General features: G+C 32.9%; 1 protein-coding gene across 1 annotated transcript in view; it reads left to right on the forward strand.

The window, feature by feature from the left end:
* Positions 1–22,042, forward strand: part of LOC139486422 (ribonucleoside-diphosphate reductase large subunit-like) — a 38,685-nt gene that overhangs the window by 12,945 nt on the left and 3,698 nt on the right. Inside the window, exons 3-17 of the mRNA XM_071271293.1 lie at positions 75–163; positions 1,273–1,450; positions 2,120–2,220; positions 2,635–2,734; positions 3,077–3,153; positions 3,961–4,046; positions 4,797–4,938; positions 7,883–7,966; positions 9,036–9,277; positions 12,512–12,713; positions 13,381–13,530; positions 14,359–14,580; positions 15,336–15,412; positions 16,703–16,838; positions 19,930–20,025. Coding sequence (XP_071127394.1) covers positions 75–163; positions 1,273–1,450; positions 2,120–2,220; positions 2,635–2,734; positions 3,077–3,153; positions 3,961–4,046; positions 4,797–4,938; positions 7,883–7,966; positions 9,036–9,277; positions 12,512–12,713; positions 13,381–13,530; positions 14,359–14,580; positions 15,336–15,412; positions 16,703–16,838; positions 19,930–20,025 — 1,982 coding nt within the window. The remainder of the gene's footprint in view (positions 1–74; positions 164–1,272; positions 1,451–2,119; positions 2,221–2,634; positions 2,735–3,076; positions 3,154–3,960; positions 4,047–4,796; positions 4,939–7,882; positions 7,967–9,035; positions 9,278–12,511; positions 12,714–13,380; positions 13,531–14,358; positions 14,581–15,335; positions 15,413–16,702; positions 16,839–19,929; positions 20,026–22,042) is intronic.

Genomic DNA, 22,042 nt, shown 5'->3' on the forward strand with positions numbered 1-22,042 from the left:
CTAAAACCGTTAAACCAGGAAGATGCTTTACATGGCAAAAGTCATGGTTCACAAAACTTTGTGCATTATTTCAGATGGGAGACAAGAAAAGGTTATGTTTGACAAGATCACTTCAAGAATACAGAAGCTGTGCTATGGATTGAATTCAGATTTTGTAGACCCTGTAAGTATTTCATTCATTGATATTCTTTACAAGTATGATATTGTCAAATTTATCATTGATTATTGGGAACAATTGTACTGTAGCAACTTGAAAAAAAAACATTTTATACCATGCAAATTTTTATGTTTTTTTTGTTTTTTGACATACAGTGAAACCTGATTAAACCGGACCCTGAATAAACCGGTTTCCTGTCCATTCCGGCAGAAAATGAAAGTCCCATTTTTTCCCCTTCAAAGTCTTCGTTAAAATACCCTTTGTAAACCGGTCCCTATGTATTCCGAATTCCGGTCTTATTATGCAGTCCAAATACTCTTAATTACATTAATCATAACCTGTCAAAACCGGTTTGTCTAATTAATTTCAATGATTGATATGCAATCAAAACATATTTGTTTATACAATAGTGCTTTTTAGGATAATCAATTAGTCAGGTATTAAACTGTGAACTTACAACCGGACAGTTGTGAGCTGTTTTATTTATTAAAACATTATAAACGTGTCAATTAAACGAAAAGACACGGAATATATCGCGGATTGAACTTGCGTTCTAAATTGGATAAACAAATTTAAATCGCAGAGAAAGACATTTACCGATGTTTACATCGTGATTTCTAAATCCTTGGTTTCCTGTTGTGAACCCCTAAACAAATGACCTTGATAATGAAAAACACCCTGATGACAACAATGAATGGGTATTGTACACTGTACGACAACGTTTCGATAGTGATGAAATTACGTTTGATTATATTCTGGCTTTTTAATCGGCCATTCCAACGTTTCAAATTAACGATCATGGAAGTAAATCGAAACTCTCGCCTCACAATCCAAACAACGTGAGTATTATGATGGAAATACAAACAATGAAAAACGAAGTGAAAGTATTTTAATATTATTTTATCAGATATAATTTACAATCAAAGAGAACTTTTACATGCAAAATATCGGACGTCCCAAGTCATTAACTCTCGGTCAAAAAGGAAACCTGAATAAACCGGTTCACTGTCCAAACCGGCCCTTTTTCATAGTCCCATAGCCGGCCGGTTTATACAGGTTTTACTGTACATGTGTTCACTAGTTGTGTATAGCATATTCCTCTTGCTTTTTTTTAGGCAGCAATTACGTTGAAGGTTATAAATGGATTATATCCAGGTGTCACCACTGTGGAACTGGACAATCTGGCTGCCGAAACTGCTGCTACCATGACAACCAAACATCCAGATTATGCCCAACTGGCAGCCCGAATTGCTATCTCAAATTTGCACAAGGAAACAAAGAAAGTCTTTAGTGGTAGGTAATAACGGGACGATTTTAAATAATGATGACATTTTTTTTACAGTTAAATATATTATCTTATTACTATCAGCTGCAGATTCTTGTAAAAGTTCAAATTAAAAAAAAACAACAGTTAGGTCTACAACAACAGGCCAAACATAAAATGTTTTATAACAGTTGCCGAACTGGGTGTTATTTTTTGGACAATGAATATTTCAGATTTGTAAATTAATAAAATTGTCTCTTGATGGTTATCCCATTTTCGAGTGTCTTCCCTGTCTTCCCTGGTACGATACTTATATTTTGTATTTACATGTAGTTTTAATATTAAAAAATTATGTGGTCCAAAAGTCAAAAAAGTACTTCTATAGGCAGTTATGTTTGAAACACATATCAGTAGCCAGGGCAAAAATGTACATTTAGGCCAAATAAAAAAATAAGTGTTTCTTTTTTCCCTACCTACTCTAAATTTTGAGTTTAGAAATAGCCTACCTTTAAGTTTTTTTTGTCATTTTTCAATAAGCACTGTCAGAATGTCTCTCCCATAGAACATGTAGACTCAATATAAATTAAATTTTGAGTTTAGATAAAATAAAAAAACTCTACCTTCCCTATTTTCTTACAAAGATGTTATAGGAGATACTTATATTTAATATGGCCTTAAACAAATATTTACATTTTCAGAGGTCAGTGATGATTTATATAAATGGATAAATCCAAAAACTGGAAAACATTCACCAATGATCTCCAAAGAAACCCATGAAATCATCATTAAAAATGCTGATGTAAGTATTGATCAGGATTTTATGTTTTGATCACTTATTTTGTACTCGGCGTACTGAGTCAAGCTTTATGACCAAGAGTCCAGATGTCTCAGGTTCAGGACAAGTCATTTTTATGCCCCACTTAGGGGTATTATGTTTTTGGTCTCTGCAATCGTATGTCTGTCCCGCTTCATGTTGATTATGTTCACAAAGTGAAAGGAAAAAAACGTGTAACACATAAACAAACAACCACTGAATTACAGGCTACTGAATTGGGACAGACACAGACATACAGAATTAAGATTATTTTATAATAAATAATTATAGACTTGAATTAACGTATTTTTTTTTCAATTTAAAGAAATACGAATGTTGAATGCAAAAAAATATCAATAATTATTGTATCTCTTTATATGTTTTATTTAAACTTTACAGAAACTGAATTCAGCAATGATCTATGACAGAGATTTCAGCTACAACTATTTTGGGTTCAAGACATTAGAAAGGTCGTATCTGTTGAAAATTGACCAGAAAGGTAAGGCATTTCAAAGGTCATAACTAATTTATCACTGGAAAGGTACAAAATCACTGAAAGGGTTAGACACCTGATACTTGGTTATTTCATATCTGATTGTTAGAAATATTTGCACCTTTTAATTTTTGTTAGATAAGAAATATAGTAAATGATTAACCCATACCACCAGTAAATGTTATTTACCCCATAGCAAACACTCAAAAGGAAACAAAGGAAACAAAAATCAATCTAAAGTAAACGAAATTCCATGTTGCAGTCCTGAATTTTGTTTCATAAACAATTGTTTAGTTATAATAATTTTACATGTCTCACCTAAAAATGACTTGTTTTATTTTATTATAGTTGCTGAACGTCCCCAACACATGTTAATGAGAGTTGCTGTAGGAATACACGAAAATGATATAGAGGCTGCTATTGAGGTAGGAATATAGAATAAAATTGGGTTCAATGTCCCATGAGATTAAAAAATGTGATCTCTAAAATTTATTTTGCTGATTACCTGAACAGAAAGTAAAAAAGTTCTTAGATCCTTGAACACACCATCTTTAGTTTTAAATAGATTGATACAGTGTCAATACTTGTATAAAAAGAACTTGAAGGTGGGGTATGATTGTCAATGGGTGTCATCTTTTAAACATTTGGACTTAAGTGGGAAATTTCACACTTAAAGATGGATCAGGATGCAGAATGTTTGTTTTATTTTTTGCAAGACTAGGTAACAATTCATTGGATGATCGTTTTAGTGTAGAAAATATTTATCGTCAAAAATACATTATACAATATACACTCATACCTACCTTGATGTCCACCTGTCTCAGACCCTCCCAAGCATTTCAATTATTTATCTCTTCAGCGGTTACTTTTTTTATGCCCCACCTACAATAGTAGAGGGGCATTATGTTTTTCTGGTCTGTCCGGCTTCAGGTTAAAGTTTTTGGTCGAGGTAGTTTTTAATAAGTTGGTCCAATCAACTTCAAACTTTGTACTCATGGTCCTTATGATATGATATGATCTTTCTAATTTTAATGCCAATTAAATTGCAGTTTTTACCCTAATTACATGGTCAACTGAACATAGAAATGATACTGTGATCCATGTACTGGGAACACATTCTTGTTTAGCACAAAATTGTCATTCCCACTTTTAGCAACATTAATTCTAATGATTTTAACTACCAATATAATCATGATTTGCTGTAAAAATCAGATGTTTTTGTTTTCTTTCAGACATACAATTTGTTGTCAGAGAAATGGTTCACTCATGCCTCACCAACCTTGTTCAATGCAGGAACATGTCGACCCCAGCTGTCAAGGTGAATATTGTATATTTTCTAAATGGGAATGAAATTGAGACAGAAAAAGTCGAGAAATTTCATATTAAAATCCTTTTTAGAGAAGGTGATATTGCTTGCAATTTTATAAATGCTAGAAAGAAGATATTTTTAAGTAAGCAACAAATGCTTGTGGCTAAATATACAACAATTATGCATTTAGTAGCAAACTCTTAGACTTCATCATTTTATTGCATGAGAATTTTAACATCTTACATCTTAAATAAAAAATTAGTTGAATCTGCATTTTCCTTGGACTATCCCATTATAGTGGAAGATTTCCAGTCTTTTATATAAGTATAATGTGTCCTTTACATGAGTTGTTTATAAAATGAATTTTAGAATAAGTGTTCTGAATAAATTTCATTGCTCACTGAAAATGGAAATATAATTCCTTTGGGAACAGATATTTGATTTAAAAAAGACTAAAAATTGAACCATAAGTGACTTCGTGTTCTGAATTAGATGCTAAATGATAGTAATTACTGTGGATTCATTTATTTACGTGAGTACCAATTTTTGTGGATTGAGGTGAACTTGCATATTCGTGGATATTTATTTTGTTGTTTTGGCAAAGTGCATACATTCCTTTAGAAAATATGTAATTGGTTGGAACATCTAAATTCATGGTTCCCCTGTACCCTTGTAATCCACGAAAATTAGTATCCAACGAATATTAATGAATCTACAGTAACTGAATTCTTGTAATGTATTGTCAATGTTGTGTTTCAGCTGTTTCTTATTGACCATGCATTCAGACAGTATTGAGGGGATCTACGACACCTTGAAACAATGTGCCCTTATATCCAAATCAGCAGGCGGGATAGGACTTAATGTACATAACATTAGAGCTACAGGAAGCTACATTGCTGGGGTATAGTTATATTTGGCCTAGTCTTAGGGTTATTCCATTAAAATGTATGTGGGAGGGAAGGAAGAGAAGTTAAATTATTGAATGTTGGTAATGTTGGTTTTTTTTATGCAGAATTATCTAAAACAAATATTCTTGGTTGTAGGGATATATTTTAAAAGTCCCTTTCTACCCTCCCGCATACACTTTATTGGAATAACCCTTATGTTTCATGTGCAGAATAGAAGTCTGTTATAAACTACAATGTATGATTTTAGAATGTCATGGTATTTTGCTAATTTGAAGTAAGGGCTATTTTAAGGGGGGGGGAATTGTATAGAAGGCTTGGAAACGACATGTTTTTCATGGTTTGATAAGATTGGAAGCACTAAAATTGTTACAAATGAAAATTAAAAGTTTGGGTAGTTCTATTTACACAAACAAAATGTGATGTCAAACTCCCTTACATTATTTTTCTGGAATAGCCTCAACAGTATTAACACTTGTTTAAGAAAATACATGTTGCACATAAATTTTATTGTTTATAATTGCATTAGAAGTCACATGAAATATGTGTTGATTTTAGTAAAATCAGAAACAGAAAAAAATATCTTGTATTAACCCTTTCAACGCTACACAAAAAAATAGAAAAATGGCTGCTGCTGCTGCATTTTTTTTAGTACATTCATTAGAACAGTATTTTCCTTTTCAGACTGCTGTATCTTTTTTATTATATGAGATACAGAGAAAGTTATTGCATGAAAAATGCTCAGGAGAGCATGAACTGTAATGTTAGGCAATTATTTTACTGAAATTTTTATCAGGTTACCTGCGTTTTCAGGTAATTAACAGGTAAAAGGTGTAATTTATTACATTTGTGTTGAATTTTGAATAAAAACTACTTTTAGTCTTCATTTATTTTGTTGTTTTATCTGCCATATTGTAAAGAAGACACCAGTTGCCCGATTCCGTAGCGTTTTGTACCATACATAACGTTTTATGTAATCGTGGCACAAATAAATAGCTCCGTCCTAAAAAATTTCAGTCAACCTCCGTTTTCCCCCCTTTTTCTACGTCTCGTAATGATCGATCAAATCATATTTCCCACACGAATTTTATGTAATAAAAACATTGAGATAACAAGAAACCTTTTAACTAATCCTCGTTGTAAGTTTCGCCAAGGAAATGCTGAAATTTTTCCATATTTACAGCTTCGTTTCCGATTTCCGCCATTTGCATTTGTCAAAATATTTGTTTTTATTTTCCTTCTATTTTCCTTCTACTGCATGATTTTACTATAAAAATTGTCGGGATTTCAAGCGCAAATGAGACCTTGCATATCCTAGATTCAAACGAGGAAAAATTAGAGAGAACCCGAATGAAAACCGAATGGTTTAAGAGTCCTTATGAAAAATCCTTTTTCATCGCGGCATATGCCGCGAATAGCAGTGGCGAACGGCGTACGTCATCGCGGCATATGCCGTGTATAGCGTTGAAAGGGTTAAAGAAAGATAGTTAGAGCCCCGCTGACGGCGGGTCGGCCTATAGTGATCAGTCTGTCCGTCCGTCCGTCTGTCCGTCCGTAACACTTTCGTGTCCGCTCCATATCTAGAGAACCATTATGATTTCATACTTAATACTTAACATGATTATTAACCAACACCAGAGGGTGTGTCATGTTGTATGTACAACTTCCTAGGTCAAAGGTCAAGGTCAAAAACTTTGGTTTTAGTTGACAACCCTGTGTCCTGTGGTGAAGATCGTGTCCGCTCCATATCTAGATAACCATTATGATTTCAAAGTTTATACTTGACATCCATTTTAACAACCACCAGAGGGTGTGTCATGATGTATGTACAACTTCCTAGGTCAAAGGTCAAGGTCAAAAACTTTGGTTTCGAGTTGACAATCCTGTGTCCTGTGGTGAAGATCGTGTCCGCTCCATATCTAGATAATCGTTATGATTTCAAAGTATATACTTGTCATACATTTTAACCACCACCAGAGGGCGTGTCATGATGTATGTACAACTTCCTAGGTCAAAGGTCAACGTCAAAAAAACTTTGGTTTCAGTTGACAACCCTGTGTCCTGTGGTGAAGATTGTGTCCGCTCTATATCTTGAGAACCGTTATGATTTCAAATATTATACTTGACATCCATTTTAACCAACACCAGAGGGTGTGTCATGATGTATGTACCACTTCCTAGGTCAAAGGTCTGTCTGTCTGTTGGTCTGTCCATCGCTAACAAATTTGATCCACATTATATTTTGAGAGGACAGCTGTTATTATTTCATACTTTATACCTGACAAACATTTTCAACTTAACATATGTATTAACCAACACAAGAGAATGTGTCATAATGTATGCATCCTAGGTCTAAGATCAGTCTGTCAGTCTGTCCATCCGTTCGTTGTTCTTAACAAATTGTGTCCGCTCTATCTCTCGAGAACCATTAATATTTCATACTTTATACTTGGTGGGTCATAATATATTGAAGGCATAATTCTAAAAATATGTGACAAATATCAATTGGGCAGCACCTTTAAACATATTGTTCAAACATCAATCCATATATCCAGAAGTCACCTTAGAGTAGTAAACAATGAGTTCACATCATGCAGTCATATCACTATTATACTATGAAAGTAAGATGAGAATATTTATCAGTTTTAACTTAAAATCTTAGATCAAAATCACACATGAGACTATGTAATAACTTCAAATAATGCTTCATATCAGATTATCCATACAACTTATTTACCCCACGTTATTGACAGCGGGGCCCACAGAGATGGCTCCCATCTCAATGATATCTAGTTTTTTCAACTTTCAAGATAAAAATTAACCTGCAAGAATGGAGTTTCTTGTATAATCAGAATACACATATTTGAAGATATTGACCAAATGAACTAACACTTATTTTACATCTAAATATATTGAACTTTGTTTTTAATAACATTGTAGACAAATGGTATCTCAAATGGATTGTTGCCGATGTTGAGAGTTTACAACAACACAGCCAGATATGTTGACCAAGGAGGCAATAAGGTAACAAGGCAAAGTGCTCTCAATTTCTTTGTATAGTTTTAAAAATTCCTGATAAAAATGAAAGATTTAGTTGATCTTCCACAATATTGATTATACTTTATCTCATAAAGAGGAGGCATGCTGTCAAAAATAGTATTATAATTAATACTAATAATCTATGTTTTTGTTTTTCTTTCAATGCTACATGTTTGTAGTGTTTAATGACTATTGTTTTGTATTTAATATGCCACTGTCTGTTTGTTTGTTTTTGTTGTATATTTTAGTAACAATCCTATTGTTTGGATTTTATACTAATAAAATTCTTATTCTTATTCTTATTCTTTTTCATAACTTTGTTTTCTAGTATAGTTTTGAAAGTTTTCTTTGAAAATGAAGATTTGTTTTATTGTCAACCAACTTATTTTTTTCGCGGATACTTTATTTCACGTTTTACCCTTTTTAGTCCACTTCGCAGCTGTTTAATTACGCGATTTTCTGATTAACCAGATAAAGTTTAATAAGGAACAATCCAAGTTTTACATATTCACGAGGATTTGTATTCGCATTATTTTTTTTCTAACGAAAATAATTTTGTTTACAGTATCTTCCAAATTATTGATTAATACTTGCAAAGCATACTGAAATACTTGTTCTAATATCTTTCAGATTTGTAATATATGTATTTACTTGTATGTACCTATTGGAAAATAGCTTCATACAGTAGAAAAATATTAAGTGCAAAAGATGTAAAAGATTTCTAGCAGTTATGTAAATTTAAAAAAAAAAACCTAGCAGACACGATAAAAACCACTTTAAAATATGTGTGCATATAATGATTGTTAACTTAACCTCAGTGGCAAATATTTGATGCATATTAAGGATCGGAGAAAATTACTATAAATGAAATGGATGTGAGTGTCTTATGTAGTATGATATTTTAATCCCACAACTGAAGAAATGAACGAAAGACAACTGGAACAACTTGCAAAAAAAGGACTGTCCTTCAAACTATCACAATAATTGATGCATGCAAATGATTTCTGAATTAAGAGCACTATGTTGATAAAATATATAATTTTGTTTTATTCAGAGACCAGGTGCTTTTGCTATATACCTGGAACCATGGCATGCAGATATCTTTGATTTCTTGGACTGCAAGAAGAACACAGGAAAGGAAGAGTCAAGGGCAAGAGACTTGTTTTATGCCATGTGGATACCAGATTTGTTTATGAAGCGGGTAGAATCTAATGGTGATTGGACCCTGATGTGTCCTCATGAATGTAAGGGACTGGCCGACTGCTGGGGAGAAGAATTTGAAAAGTTATATACAGGGTAAATATGCTTATTTAGTTAAAGTCATATGAAACGAGTGAGTGGTGAAAAATAATGTTTATCCAATTCTTGAACCAATGCATGTATATATCATAAACTTAGTCCTCTGTGCACGATTTTATCATTATTTTCCCAAATATATCATATAATCGTCAATTTTTTTTCTCTCTTGTTTGTTATGATTTAACAAATATGGCTGCTCATTAAATGCTGTGTTTTGAAGCAGAGTTATACCGATTGTCACCTTATAGTAAAGAAATCACAAAAAGCATGGGTATTGAGCACGTGTTTAACATGTATAATCAGATATTTGTTTATTTCAATGACAGATCCATGCGTATTGCGATCACCGGATTTTTACGACGAGGGTTACGCTCGGGTCACTATGCATACAAAAATATGTCGGCGATTTGCTTCCTGGAAGCAAGCAATTAAAAATAAGTAAACTTCTTCTAAATGTGGACAAATTAAAGAATTTTCCTCAGAAAAAAATATATGTACATAAGTTGTATAATGAAAACTATCCATTTAGTTATAAAAAACATGCATATTTTTTTTTTAATTTGAGGTTTTTTTATGACTTTAAGAGAAAAAATTCCAGGAGAAATATAAAAAAGGGCAGCAAAATATCCCTTATGTTCTAATTCATAACCTCAACCAAACATATAACAGAGCTCCAGATAAGCTGCGTATTTGCGTGATCACGCAATACAAATAATAAAAAACCCAATGCAATTGCACATTGCAGGGTTCTATAACCCAATTAATTCAAAGGAAAACCCAATTATATGCCAAAACCATGAGTTCTCAACCCTTTTATTGGCTACCATTTGCGTTATTTACCCTTATCTGTTTACAGTCGTCGCGTAAACTATTTTTATAATATTTATAATTGGAAATATCCTTTCGTTCTAAAAATAGATCCCTGTATCAAGTAACTGAAATGGGTCCCTGTTAGAGTTTTCCGTTGCTCAATAGGTACACGTGCTTTTGAAAACATTTCGATCTTCTCGGGGTTTATCCAATTAGCGTGTGTCATGTAGTCAAATTTTGTTCGCATTGCTCGGGATTTATCATAACATACATTGAATTAAAACGAAAGTGAATGTCCGGTAAAAATATTGAATAGAAGCATGTTTTCTGCTTCTTTTGAAAAGCTGAGGGAAAGTTATGATGATAACAAGACTCAGTCAGTGTTTTTAGGAAGCGTCCATCGAACACACGGGCGTGTGTGCGTATCTTAACGAGAACATTGCTGATAAAAACGGGGTTTCCTCAAAAACGAAATCAGTTGGAAAAAGTGAAAGGCCAAATCAATCATGACATGATAAAGCATCAGAAACCAAAAGTTCTAATAAAAGACAACTAAACCCAGATTTATGAAAATTGGAATAAAACAAAAACATTCAAGTATAATTAGAGTTTATATACTATTTTTTTCATTTTACGGTTAATTAATGAATTCACACACAGGCACTGGTCTCAGAATTTATTATATAAAGGTAAAAGACGAGTGCCTGTGAATACACATATCCGTTTTGTATCAGTTTATATGAGAAAATACAAAACTGGCAGAAGGTTTGAAACGGAACACAAATTAAACCTACAATATTTGCTCCTCAGTGAATAAACCAAATGAAACAGCTAGCAAATAACCCTAACCCTAACCCTAAACCAAGTAAAACAGCTTAGTAAAACAAAGAAAGAAACATATTTAAGATGGAAAAAAATCTGGGGTTGATATTCCCTAAATATTCAATATTGTGTTGATGAAAAAACCCAATACATTAAGGAGCTTGGTGGTGAAAAATCCAATTTGATATTAACATGAGGGGTGAATATGAATTGATAATGCAATTAAAAAACTTTATCACCCAATTGTATAAGAAAATGGTGGGTAAAAAACCCAATTTGTGAATTCTTATCTGGAGCTCTGAATATAAAACATTTATCAACTTAATACAAAACTCACTTGGGAGTAGCCACTTGCAAAAGTCGAGTGCATTTTTATTCAGGTAATAAATACACAATTCATTTTATATCTGTGAGAATTGTCTGTCACTGACTAGCACATCACTGTTTGAGACCGATCTTAGACTATCAACCTGTAGAAATAAATGTTTTTTATGATTATTTTTTAATTGGAAAAAAGGCCCTAGAACACTTGACTGCAATGACTCAAATGACTTTTACTACTATCAAATAACCCATGCATGAAATTCTACCTGCATACTTTATATATCCAATCAAACAGACCTATCTATAAATAGCATAAACACGTGTTTCTTAACAAACACAACAAACTTTACATCGATATATGTACAACTTTTATAAATATAAATCTAGGCAACCAATCTGCTGCAATATGAAAGATTGACACAAGCAGTAAGACACTTACAGCTTAAGCTATAGGACCCAGCCCCAAATTAAGCAGCATTGGCTATTGGCCGTTTCAGAATCTAAAGGACTATGGGTAATTTCATTGTTCGTACCCCAAAATGAAAATAACGTCACGTCATTGGTTGAATTTCCATTGTTTAGGACGTTTTTAACCAATCACGACGTTTTGGTGTTCACTTTTGAAAATATTACCCAGAATGCATTAGATTCTGAAACGGTGAATTGGCAAGCACTTATTGCCAAATCAGTATTTTGTGTTATCTTAATAGCCTATTTAAATATTCAAATTCAGAAGTAAATTATTAATGGTTAAGTATTTTATTCTTTAACATGAAGAAATCATTCATGAAACACCTGTGTGATACTGGGACATATCACAGGAATTTTTTCTAATGTCAAGTTTTGGTTATTACATACTAACTCTTTTTTAATTTGAAGATGTACATGACCCTCTGGCCGTGTTCATCTAACCATGACCTCATATTCATTGATCATTGGTTATCAAATAAATTTGTAACACTTATTTAAATTGATTAAGACACGCCAAAGGTGAGCATGAATTTATTAGCGGGTTTACATCTCTCCTTTATCATCAAAAGGACAACACTGAGGTTGTAAGTTCGAACCCCCACTGGACTCAAATCTTAATTTAAAAGGATTGTCTGTTTTCATATAGAAGGTCAGTGGTTTTCTCTTTGCACACCAGCTTCCTCCACCAATAAAAACTGACCACCATGAAATAGCCCAAAAGTGGTGCTTAAATATGGCGTTAAAACACAAAAAATCAATTAATCAAAAGGGCATGTTTAATATATATTTTGAAAATGTTTCCAGGTATGAAAAGGAAGGACGTGGACGTAAAACCATCAAAGCCCAACAGTTGTGGTATGCCATCATAGAATCTCAAACAGAAACTGGTACACCATACATGTTATACAAGGATCACTGTAATAGGAAGTCAAATCAACAAAATCTAGGAACTATTAAATGTAGTAACTTGTGTACAGAAATTGTGGAATACAGCAGCCCTGATGAGGTTAGTAAGAAATATGTGGAAAGCCTAATGGGTTGTTCACACTCAAATTTTGTGCGGTGGTTAAGGTGAGAGAAAAAAAAGGGGGGGGGGGGGTTAGTAACCATTAAATGTAGTAACTGTAGAGAACAGAAATAGTGTAATACAGCAGACCTGATGAGGTTAGTTTTCCTCACAGTCGTGGGATGACTAAAAGTTTTGAATACTGTTAATTCAGAAATTATTGTATGAATTTATTATTGCGTTTTGTCATTTTATACTGTAATATGATTCCAATTTTTGCGATATTGAGAAAAATCCTGTTTAATAAATTATTGTGATCATAATCTTGTCGCAATTTTCTCAATAATTTCTGAATTTACAGTAGTTTACATCGTTTAAAAGTATTAACATTTCGATTTAAAGAAAAATCTTAGAGTTATATCATTTTGTGTACTTTCAGTGTTTTCTGATAAAATAAAAGAAATATCAATTTTTTCTTATAAGCTGTCACAAGAAGAACCCTTAATCCTCAGCTTTCAAAACAATGAATAGGATAGTTTGAAGTGTCCATTATATGACAGTTGTGTTCTATTCATATGATGTGTTTGAGCTTGTGAAATTTTCCTTTAAGTATTTTTGATATTTCACTTTCCTCAAATATTTAATAACTCGAGTCATTTCTTTTCAGGTTGCAGTGTGTAATTTGGCATCCATAGCATTGAATATGTATGTTAAACCAGATAAAACATTTGACTTTGAGAAACTAAAGATGGTGACCAGAGTCATTGTACGGAATCTTAATAAGATCATAGAAGTCAACTATTACCCTGTTCCTGAGGTAAGACATCTGGGTCAATATCTTTAATTGTTTTTACATAGGCGGTAATGGTAACGTTTTCCCCTGTAGCTCAGTCCATATCCTAAACCTGGATATGTTTGATAGCTCGTTGTGAAGCTGTGACATTTTCACATATGTGGTTAAATTTTCGGGGTACGAAGTGAGATTACTTTTTTCTTTAATCAGCATACCCCGAACATCCTTTCGCGATGCGGCTCCTCGTGGTAAAAAATCCCATTTTAACACAACAAGTTCTTTGAAATTTTAATACTTTGAATACATTTAATAACTCCATTGTTTTTACACATTTATTCTATGGTCCTCTACTTTCCAATTCAACACAAATGGTTGTTGTCAGTCATTTGTAAAACATAGAAACATGTCCAATATCAGAACACAGAGATTTTTTTGTTTTCACTAAACTTTTGAGTTCCTTATAAGTAGGCACATTAGGGATATTGTCCCATCTATAAGATAGTTAAAAAAGTGTTTCACTCCTTGGGAAATTTTTTAATGCATTTAAAATTTCTATCCTTTAGTTTTTATTAACATTTTTTCTGTGGTGAATTTTCAAAACTTTCGGATCTCCTAATAGATTGAAAGTAATTAAAAAAAGGTAGAGCAAAACTTCCATTCAAATTCTGGCCTACTTATCCTTTAATATTTTTTTTCTGAGAAAAACTGATGCAAGAATTTTCAAAATTTCTTCTCAAAAAAATGATCAACAAATTTCACACATTAGTTTCTTCAGTTGACATCTTTGTTTTCAATTTCCAAGTTGTGATATTTTTCTCAGCAGTAAATAAATATTGTATTTATAAATTTCAGGCCAAAAGGTCTAACTTTAGACACAGACCTATTGGTATTGGAGTCCAGGGACTAGCAGATGCTTTCATCTTGATGAGGTTCCCATTTGAGAGTGAAGAGGCCCAGAAACTGAACCGGGAAATCTTTGACACTATCTACTATGCAGCATTGGATGCCAGTTGTGATCTAGCAGAGAAATTAGGGGCATATGAAACATACAAAGGCTCACCTGTCAGTAAAGGGGTATGTACAATTGGCTCAATTGTCAGTAAAGGGGTGTGTACAATTGAAGTGTTTTGGGGTTTACCAACAACAAATTAACTTCCAATGTGAACATGTCTTGTATATGGGCAAGTAAGTTCTGTTTAATAGGATTTGAAATAATTTAATTAATATGAATATTTCATTTTTTGGAAGTAGACTAACAAGTTCCTAATTGATTGAAATCTGGAAGTGAAATTTACTGTTAAGAAATTATCTGATGTACAGCTCCAAAGTCCAAGCTTGTCCTGACTGTTTATTATTATATTTTAGACATTATATATAACTTATTACATTGGTTGCAATGAATTACTGTAACATTGATTTCCCAGGTAAATAAAAACTGATAATTTTACATGTGAAATAAACATGGTTATTTCACTCTCTGACGTCATACAACAATAGGAGTTGTCAAGACGTCGATGAAGGCGGATCAAAACAAATTGTGAATGCGTAGAAAAAAGATATAGTTCCTTATAAGTTTTACATTTATTTCTTTTAAAAAGAGCCATTTGCCAATGTAATAAAAAGAATAACTAATTAAAGAATTAAATAACAAAAAATATTCAACTCATGACCGAACAACACTGATAATTAATTAATGTTTTGTTTGGTCACTCGTTGAATATTTTTCTCTATTTGAATTCTTCAATTAGTTATTCTATAAAGAATAAAATGAGATTGTGAGTATTGTGTATTATATTGAAACTTGTATAGAAGTCCTTTTTGTATTTTAGATGATGCAACATGACATGTGGAATGTTAAAGACACCGGCATCAATGACTGGGATACCTTAAGAAAGAAGATTGCAAAGTAAAGTTTTGTTTTGTAATTCATTGGTTGAGGAGGAAATTACCTTTAAGGGCTGTTCCATGAAAACATACATGAGACCCAGGGAAGGCAACTTAAATTTGCCACTATGGATGGGTTTGAATTATTGCGTTAAATGGACTTTAAATGTATGCAGGACTCCAAAATTGCTTCTATGGGTGGTCACTATGTTTTTAAAGAGCCTTCCCTGTGTACCATGTATGTTTAAATGGAACAGCCCTAAGAGTTTCTGCCAAAATCAAATTTTTATCACTTCAAATTTCCTTCTGACAGCATATCAGTTCATTCTTTGTATTCTATCAAACTACACAACAGAACGGGTTAGATATAGATTCAACCACTGCATCAAGCATGTTACAACAGCATATCAGTTCTTTTGTTGTATTCTATCAAACTACACAACAGAACTGGTTAAATATAGATTTAACCACTGCATCAAGCATGTCCAATTTTTTCTCCACTTGAGACCGTTAAATTTTAATATGGTCTCGGAGGCTTCCTGAGCTTTGTGAATATTCAAAATTGTGGTGAGAGGAGAAATATCATTGTCATGAGTCATATGCATAGTGGTGGAATCTGTTTCTTTAAATAATTTTAAGATATTTAAACAAAGTTATACTTCCTTTTTAAAGATTTGCAGAAAGTTATGTTCTTTATGTCATTGGACATGGTTGCTTATTTATGAATTCACACAAGGAAAATTTAGATGAACCCAAAAAAATTTGACTGCATTATTGAAATTTCGCCAATAATTTGCTGAGAACAAACATTTTCTAGAATTAAGGAACATTTTTCTCACCCTAATTGACAAATGTGAAGAAAGCATGAAAAAGCAAGAGAAAAACTATTAATCATTATTTTATTCATTGACAAGGCTACAAGTGTCACTGTAAAACAATATCTATAATACAAGAACTAAGAACTAGAATCGGTGAAGATCTATTAAAACTTTTGTTGAACCTATATTTCATTAAGAAGAAACACACATTGTTTTCTTTGGCCCATTTGCGTTTCTGTATGTACATTGCTGAAGAGAATTTTAAAAAGAAGATGTGGTATGATTGCCAATGAAACAACTCTACAAGAGACCAAAATGACACAGAAATTAACAGCTATAGGTCACCATACGGCCTTCAACAATGAGCAGAGCCCATACTGCAGTCAGCTATAAAAGGCCCCGAATGACAACGTAAAACAATTCAAAAGAGTCAACCTCACATCTAGTTAACAAAGAAGGAGTGAAATGGAATCCTTTTAATTTTATTTTTCTAGACATGGAATAAGGAACAGTTTATTGTTAGCTCCAATGCCTACAGCTTCCACTGCACAGATCCTAGGTAACAACGAGTCTATAGAAGCTTACACCAGTAACATCTACAGCAGGAGGGTATTGTCAGGAGAATTCCAGGTACGTTGAAAAAAGTATTACATGCAATTACTATATTAAAGTTAAATAATGGATTAATCTATTTTCATTGGATCCATTTATGATTGGAAGAATTTTGTATTTTTTCATGGATATTCTATTTTGTGGTTTTGCAAGTCTGTACAGTAGCCTAAAGAAAATTTATTGAAATTTAGATTTGTGGTTCACCTTTATTCATTAAATTTGGTCTCTTACTGTATCAAAACATTTTTGGGATACGATTGCTTTCAAGCAATCTGTAGACTTATACCGGTGGCTCAGAGCAATTTCCCTCACGTCAAACGTTTTATTCTAAACATTAAGGAACATCTCTGATTCTTATGATTGTCTTGCTTTAAAAGGTAAAAACAAACAAAGGGATTGAACTTAATCAACTTTCCTATAATGTTCTTTTCATAATCTTCATGTTTGATAATTCCCTTGACTTCGATGCGTGTTTTTAACAACACGGAAAATCAGAATTAAGCAGTATTTATATTTAGTGTAGTTATAAATTTAGAAACACGTCAGAGGGAATTCCCAGTTTTGATAAAATGCGAGAGTTCTCTGAATACCGATAAATCTATTTTTGTCATATAAGAACTGAATTGGAGTTTTTCTTATAATGTTACCGTTATGAAACTGATATTTGAGATTTTAAATCATATGCATCATTTAGATTAAAATAAATAATTATATTCCACATCGTAGAACACCGCTTCAGGCGAAATGGAGACTTCCATATTATCGTTTCGAGTTGTCTCCCTTCCGGCAGTAAATTCCGTGAATTCTGAATATAAACAAGACGCCGAGTATTAGCTCGTTCTGTCAATAAACGTCGTATTATATTAAAGACGAATGCAATTTTAACCGATGAATGTGTACGGAAAGGAGCCACGATGACTGACCCACAGGAAATTAAATATTTAAAGAGTTAGGAATGGGGTTCCTCCTAGAATTAACGTAGGAAAAAAGGTGATAAGATACGAATTGAAATCTACATCTACATCATACGACGATCCATCAGCACATTGATGACTATACGTCGGCGCATCGCTAACAGACACTTAATAAAATATAATAACCAATGAGTGAAATAAAATACCTTCTCTGACATCTCTCACTCTGAGTCAGTCAGTGAGTGACTGCTGTGGAAAGTAAACTTGGTATTGATAGTACAAAAATAAAACACAATAGACCTAATTACATTGTTCATACACTTTTATCCGGGTTTGGCTATTTTGTAACTATTTTACATGTCTGTTTGTCATTTGAATTAGTTTTGAAAATAATATTATCCAGCTACATGCATACATGTGTCAATGAAACAATGGCAATCGTATCCCTCAGAGCAATCTGCTCTTTGATTTGTTCTGATTTTGAACTATGAACAAAATTTTTATAACTATAAAAAATATTGATGCACTCATTCAAGTCAATATTCCTTTCTATCTTAAATTAATATTTTCAAATGAGATACAAGTTGAAACATGAAAAGTGAGGGTAAACACAATTGTTGATTTAACATAAATAAAATTGAGAATGGAAATGGGAATGGAATGGAAATGTGTCAAAGCAGACATGTGACAGAGTTGTCAAGCCACAACTGGAGATTGGAAATTTTCAGCTGGAGTTTGGGCCTCAAAACTGGAGATTTTTTTTCGACATTTTTATCGACTTACGCAATGGTTTTTTGGTGTTTAAACTGCATATTTTCCTTTTTTGTTAACGATTCTTTAACTCCATAGCCATTTTTACTTGATAGATAAATATTTATTTATTATATATAAAGTTCAAGATAAAGTGATCAGCCATCATATATAGTTGGTAAAAAGTATCTCTGCTTAAGCTACATTGTCAATTTTGGTACCACTACTGAACAGTGGTGTTGAATTGATAGAGTTGTGAGCTTTCAGGTGGGTTTGCTGTCTCCATGTGTGTGATCAAGTCATTAGGGTCACCATAGTCAGCTTTGCAACAAGTGTAGTAGGCATACATATCATATTTGAGATCATTAAGACATTTGTCTTGAGGTTAAGTAATATAACTGTTCAATGTTTTTAACAGCATCACATCAAAGTCGTTATTTATACAACTTAAAATTAATCCATTGTCAGTATTTCACTTTTAATCATCAAACCATGTGTCTTAAACTTGCAAGTTGATCACCAGGTAATTGCCAATACTCTTTTATTGCTGTATAATCCTGATAATTGTTTATCAGGTCAACATTTATCTGCTCTGAAATTTTTAGATGAATCGGACAACCCGTTGTTGGGTTGCTAACCCTGAATTGTTAGTTTTAAGGCAATTTTGCTGTTTTTGGTCATTATCTTGAATATTATTATTGATAGAGATAAACTGTAAACAACAATAATGTTCAGCAAAGTAAGATTTACAAATAAGTCAACATGACCGAATAATCAGTCTAATCCTTAACACCTTCATAGATAACTCGAGGCTATTTACCTTTTGACATCAGACTTTTCCGATATCAATTTCGAGTTTCTCGGACTTTTTCTCTGTCTACGAAATTTTTTAGAGGTTGACATTTTCAAAAGGCGGAAGATTTCAAATTTTAACGGGAGGGACGGAAGAGGGGTTTAATAGCGGGAGATTTTGACTCCCGCCGGAAGAATCACATGTATGCAAAAAAAAACAACAACCCAACCATAGAAAAAACAACAGCAGAAGGTCACCAACAGGTCTTCAATGTAGCGAGAAATTCCCGCACCCGGAGGGGTCCTTCAGCTGGCCCCTAAACAAATATATACAAGTTCAGTGATAATGAACGCCATACTTATATCCAAATTGTACACAAGAAACTAAAATTAAAATAATACAAGACTAACAAAGGCCAGAGGCTCCTGACTTGGGACAGGTGCTAAAATGCGGCGGGGTTAAACATGTTTATGAGATCTCAACCCTCCCCCTATACCTCTAGCCAATGTAGAAAAGTAAACGCATAACAATACGCACATTAAAAATCAGTTCAAGAGAAGTCCGAGTCTGATGTCAGAAGATGTAACCAAAGAAAATAAACAAAATGACAATAATACATAAATAACAACAAAAAAGTTTATATATTTTCTAGATTGTAAATCACCATCTGTTGAAAGATCTGACAGAACTTGGATTGTGGAATGAAGATATGAAGAATAAGATTATTGCTCATGGTGGATCAATCCAGGTATGTACTGGGACAAAAAAAGTAGGTGTGTTTACTCTACCCCTACTTACCCTGATTTTTATCACAAACCCTGAAGTTGTTTTTGGCCAACTTTGATTAAGCACTGGTAATCACAATGTTGCTCTCATAGACTAAATGTTAAAAAAAAAAATAATAATAAAAAAAATCCCTACCTACCTACCCTGGTTTTTTAGCTCACCTGGCCTAAAAGGCCAAGTGAGCTTTTCTCATCACTTGGCGTGTCCGTCGTCGTCTGTCATTAACTTTTACAAAAATCTTCTCCTCTGAAACTACTGAGCCAAACTAAACCAAACTTGGCCACAATCATCATTGGGGTATCTAGTTAAAAAAAATTTGTCCAGTGACCCGGCCAACCATCCAAGATGGCCGTCATGGCTAAAAATAGAACATAGGGATAAAATGCAGTTTTTGGCTTATAACTCAAAAACCAAAGCATTTAGAGCAAATCTGACATGGGGTAGAATTGTTAAACAGGTGAAGATCTATCTGCCCTGAAATTTTCAGATGAATTGGATAACCCGTTGTTGGGTTGCTGCCCCTGAAATGGTAATTTTAAGGAAATTTTGCTGTTTTTGGTTATTATCTTGAATATTATTATAGGTAGAGATAAACTATAAACAGCAATAATGTTCAGCAAAGTAAGATTTACAAATAAGTTAACATGACTGAAATGGTCAGTTGACCATTTATTTTAGTCAATTTTTAACCATTTTTCGTAAATCTTAGTAATATTTTACAAAAATCTTCTTCTCTGAAACTACTGGGCCAAATTAATCCAAACTTGGCCACAGTCATCTTTTGGGTTAGTAGTTTGAAAAATGTGTCCGGTGACCCGGCCATCAAACCAAGATGGTCGCCATGGCTAAAAATAGAACATGGTGTAAAATGCAGTTTTTGGCTTATAACTCAAAACCCAAAGCATTTAGAGCAAATCTGACATGGGGTAAAATTGTTTATCAGGTCAACATTTATCTGCTCTGAAATTTTTAGATGAATCGGACAACCCGTTGTTGGGTTGCTAACCCTGAATTGTTAGTTTTAAGGCAATTTTGCTGTTTTTGGTCATTATCTTGAATATTATTATTGATAGAGATAAACTGTAAACAACAATAATGTTCAGCAAAGTAAGATTTACAAATAAGTCAACATGACCGAAATGGTCAATTGACCCCCTTAGGAGTTATTGTTCTTTATAGTCAATTTTTAACAATTTTCATAAAATTTGTAAATTTTTACTAACATTTTCCACTAACTAATGGGCCAAGTTCATTATAGATAGAGATAATTTTAAGCAGCAAGAATGTTCAGTAAAGTAAGATGTACAAACACATCACCATCACCAAAACACAATTTTGTCATGAATCCATCTGCTTCCTTTAATATTCACATAGACCAAGGTGAGAGACACAGGCTCTTAGTTTCAGCATGTGACAGTAAAAACACACACTTTTTTTAGCCATATATAGTTAAAAAAAATAATAATACCGATAAAGAGGTAAATAAAATTGATGTTACTTTTCGTCATGCAGACCGTATTTTATAGTATTGGTCTGAGTTGAATTATTTCGTTGTAAGCTATCGCTTTTACAAAATAAAGAAAATCGCAAACATTGTCACTTGTTCCCTAAACATATCATCTTGTTCTCAGAAAATATAACCTTTAACATTCTATCTCCTACCTTAACAAAATATCTTGTAAAAAATAATATCTTATTCCCAGCTTAATTATTTGGCCACTTGTTAAATAGAGGGGTACAAAGCAGGACATATTCTTGTGATTAAACATGTCATTGTCTATAGAATGGATTTCATATTTGTTGATTAATGTATAGAGAATTAATAATAAAAAAAAGACCCTCATCTGAATACTTGTGTTAACTGTTGAAACTTTATTTACACACAATTTGTTATGGTATACAATAACCCAAACTTGAAAAAAGCTGTAAATATTTTTTTTTTAAATGCTATCAAAGTTATGATGTCAGAAAAATGTGCA

Source organism: Mytilus edulis, chromosome 8 (assembly GCF_963676685.1).
Source record: "Mytilus edulis chromosome 8, xbMytEdul2.2, whole genome shotgun sequence".
In the NCBI taxonomy this organism is placed as follows: domain Eukaryota; kingdom Metazoa; phylum Mollusca; class Bivalvia; order Mytilida; family Mytilidae; genus Mytilus; species Mytilus edulis.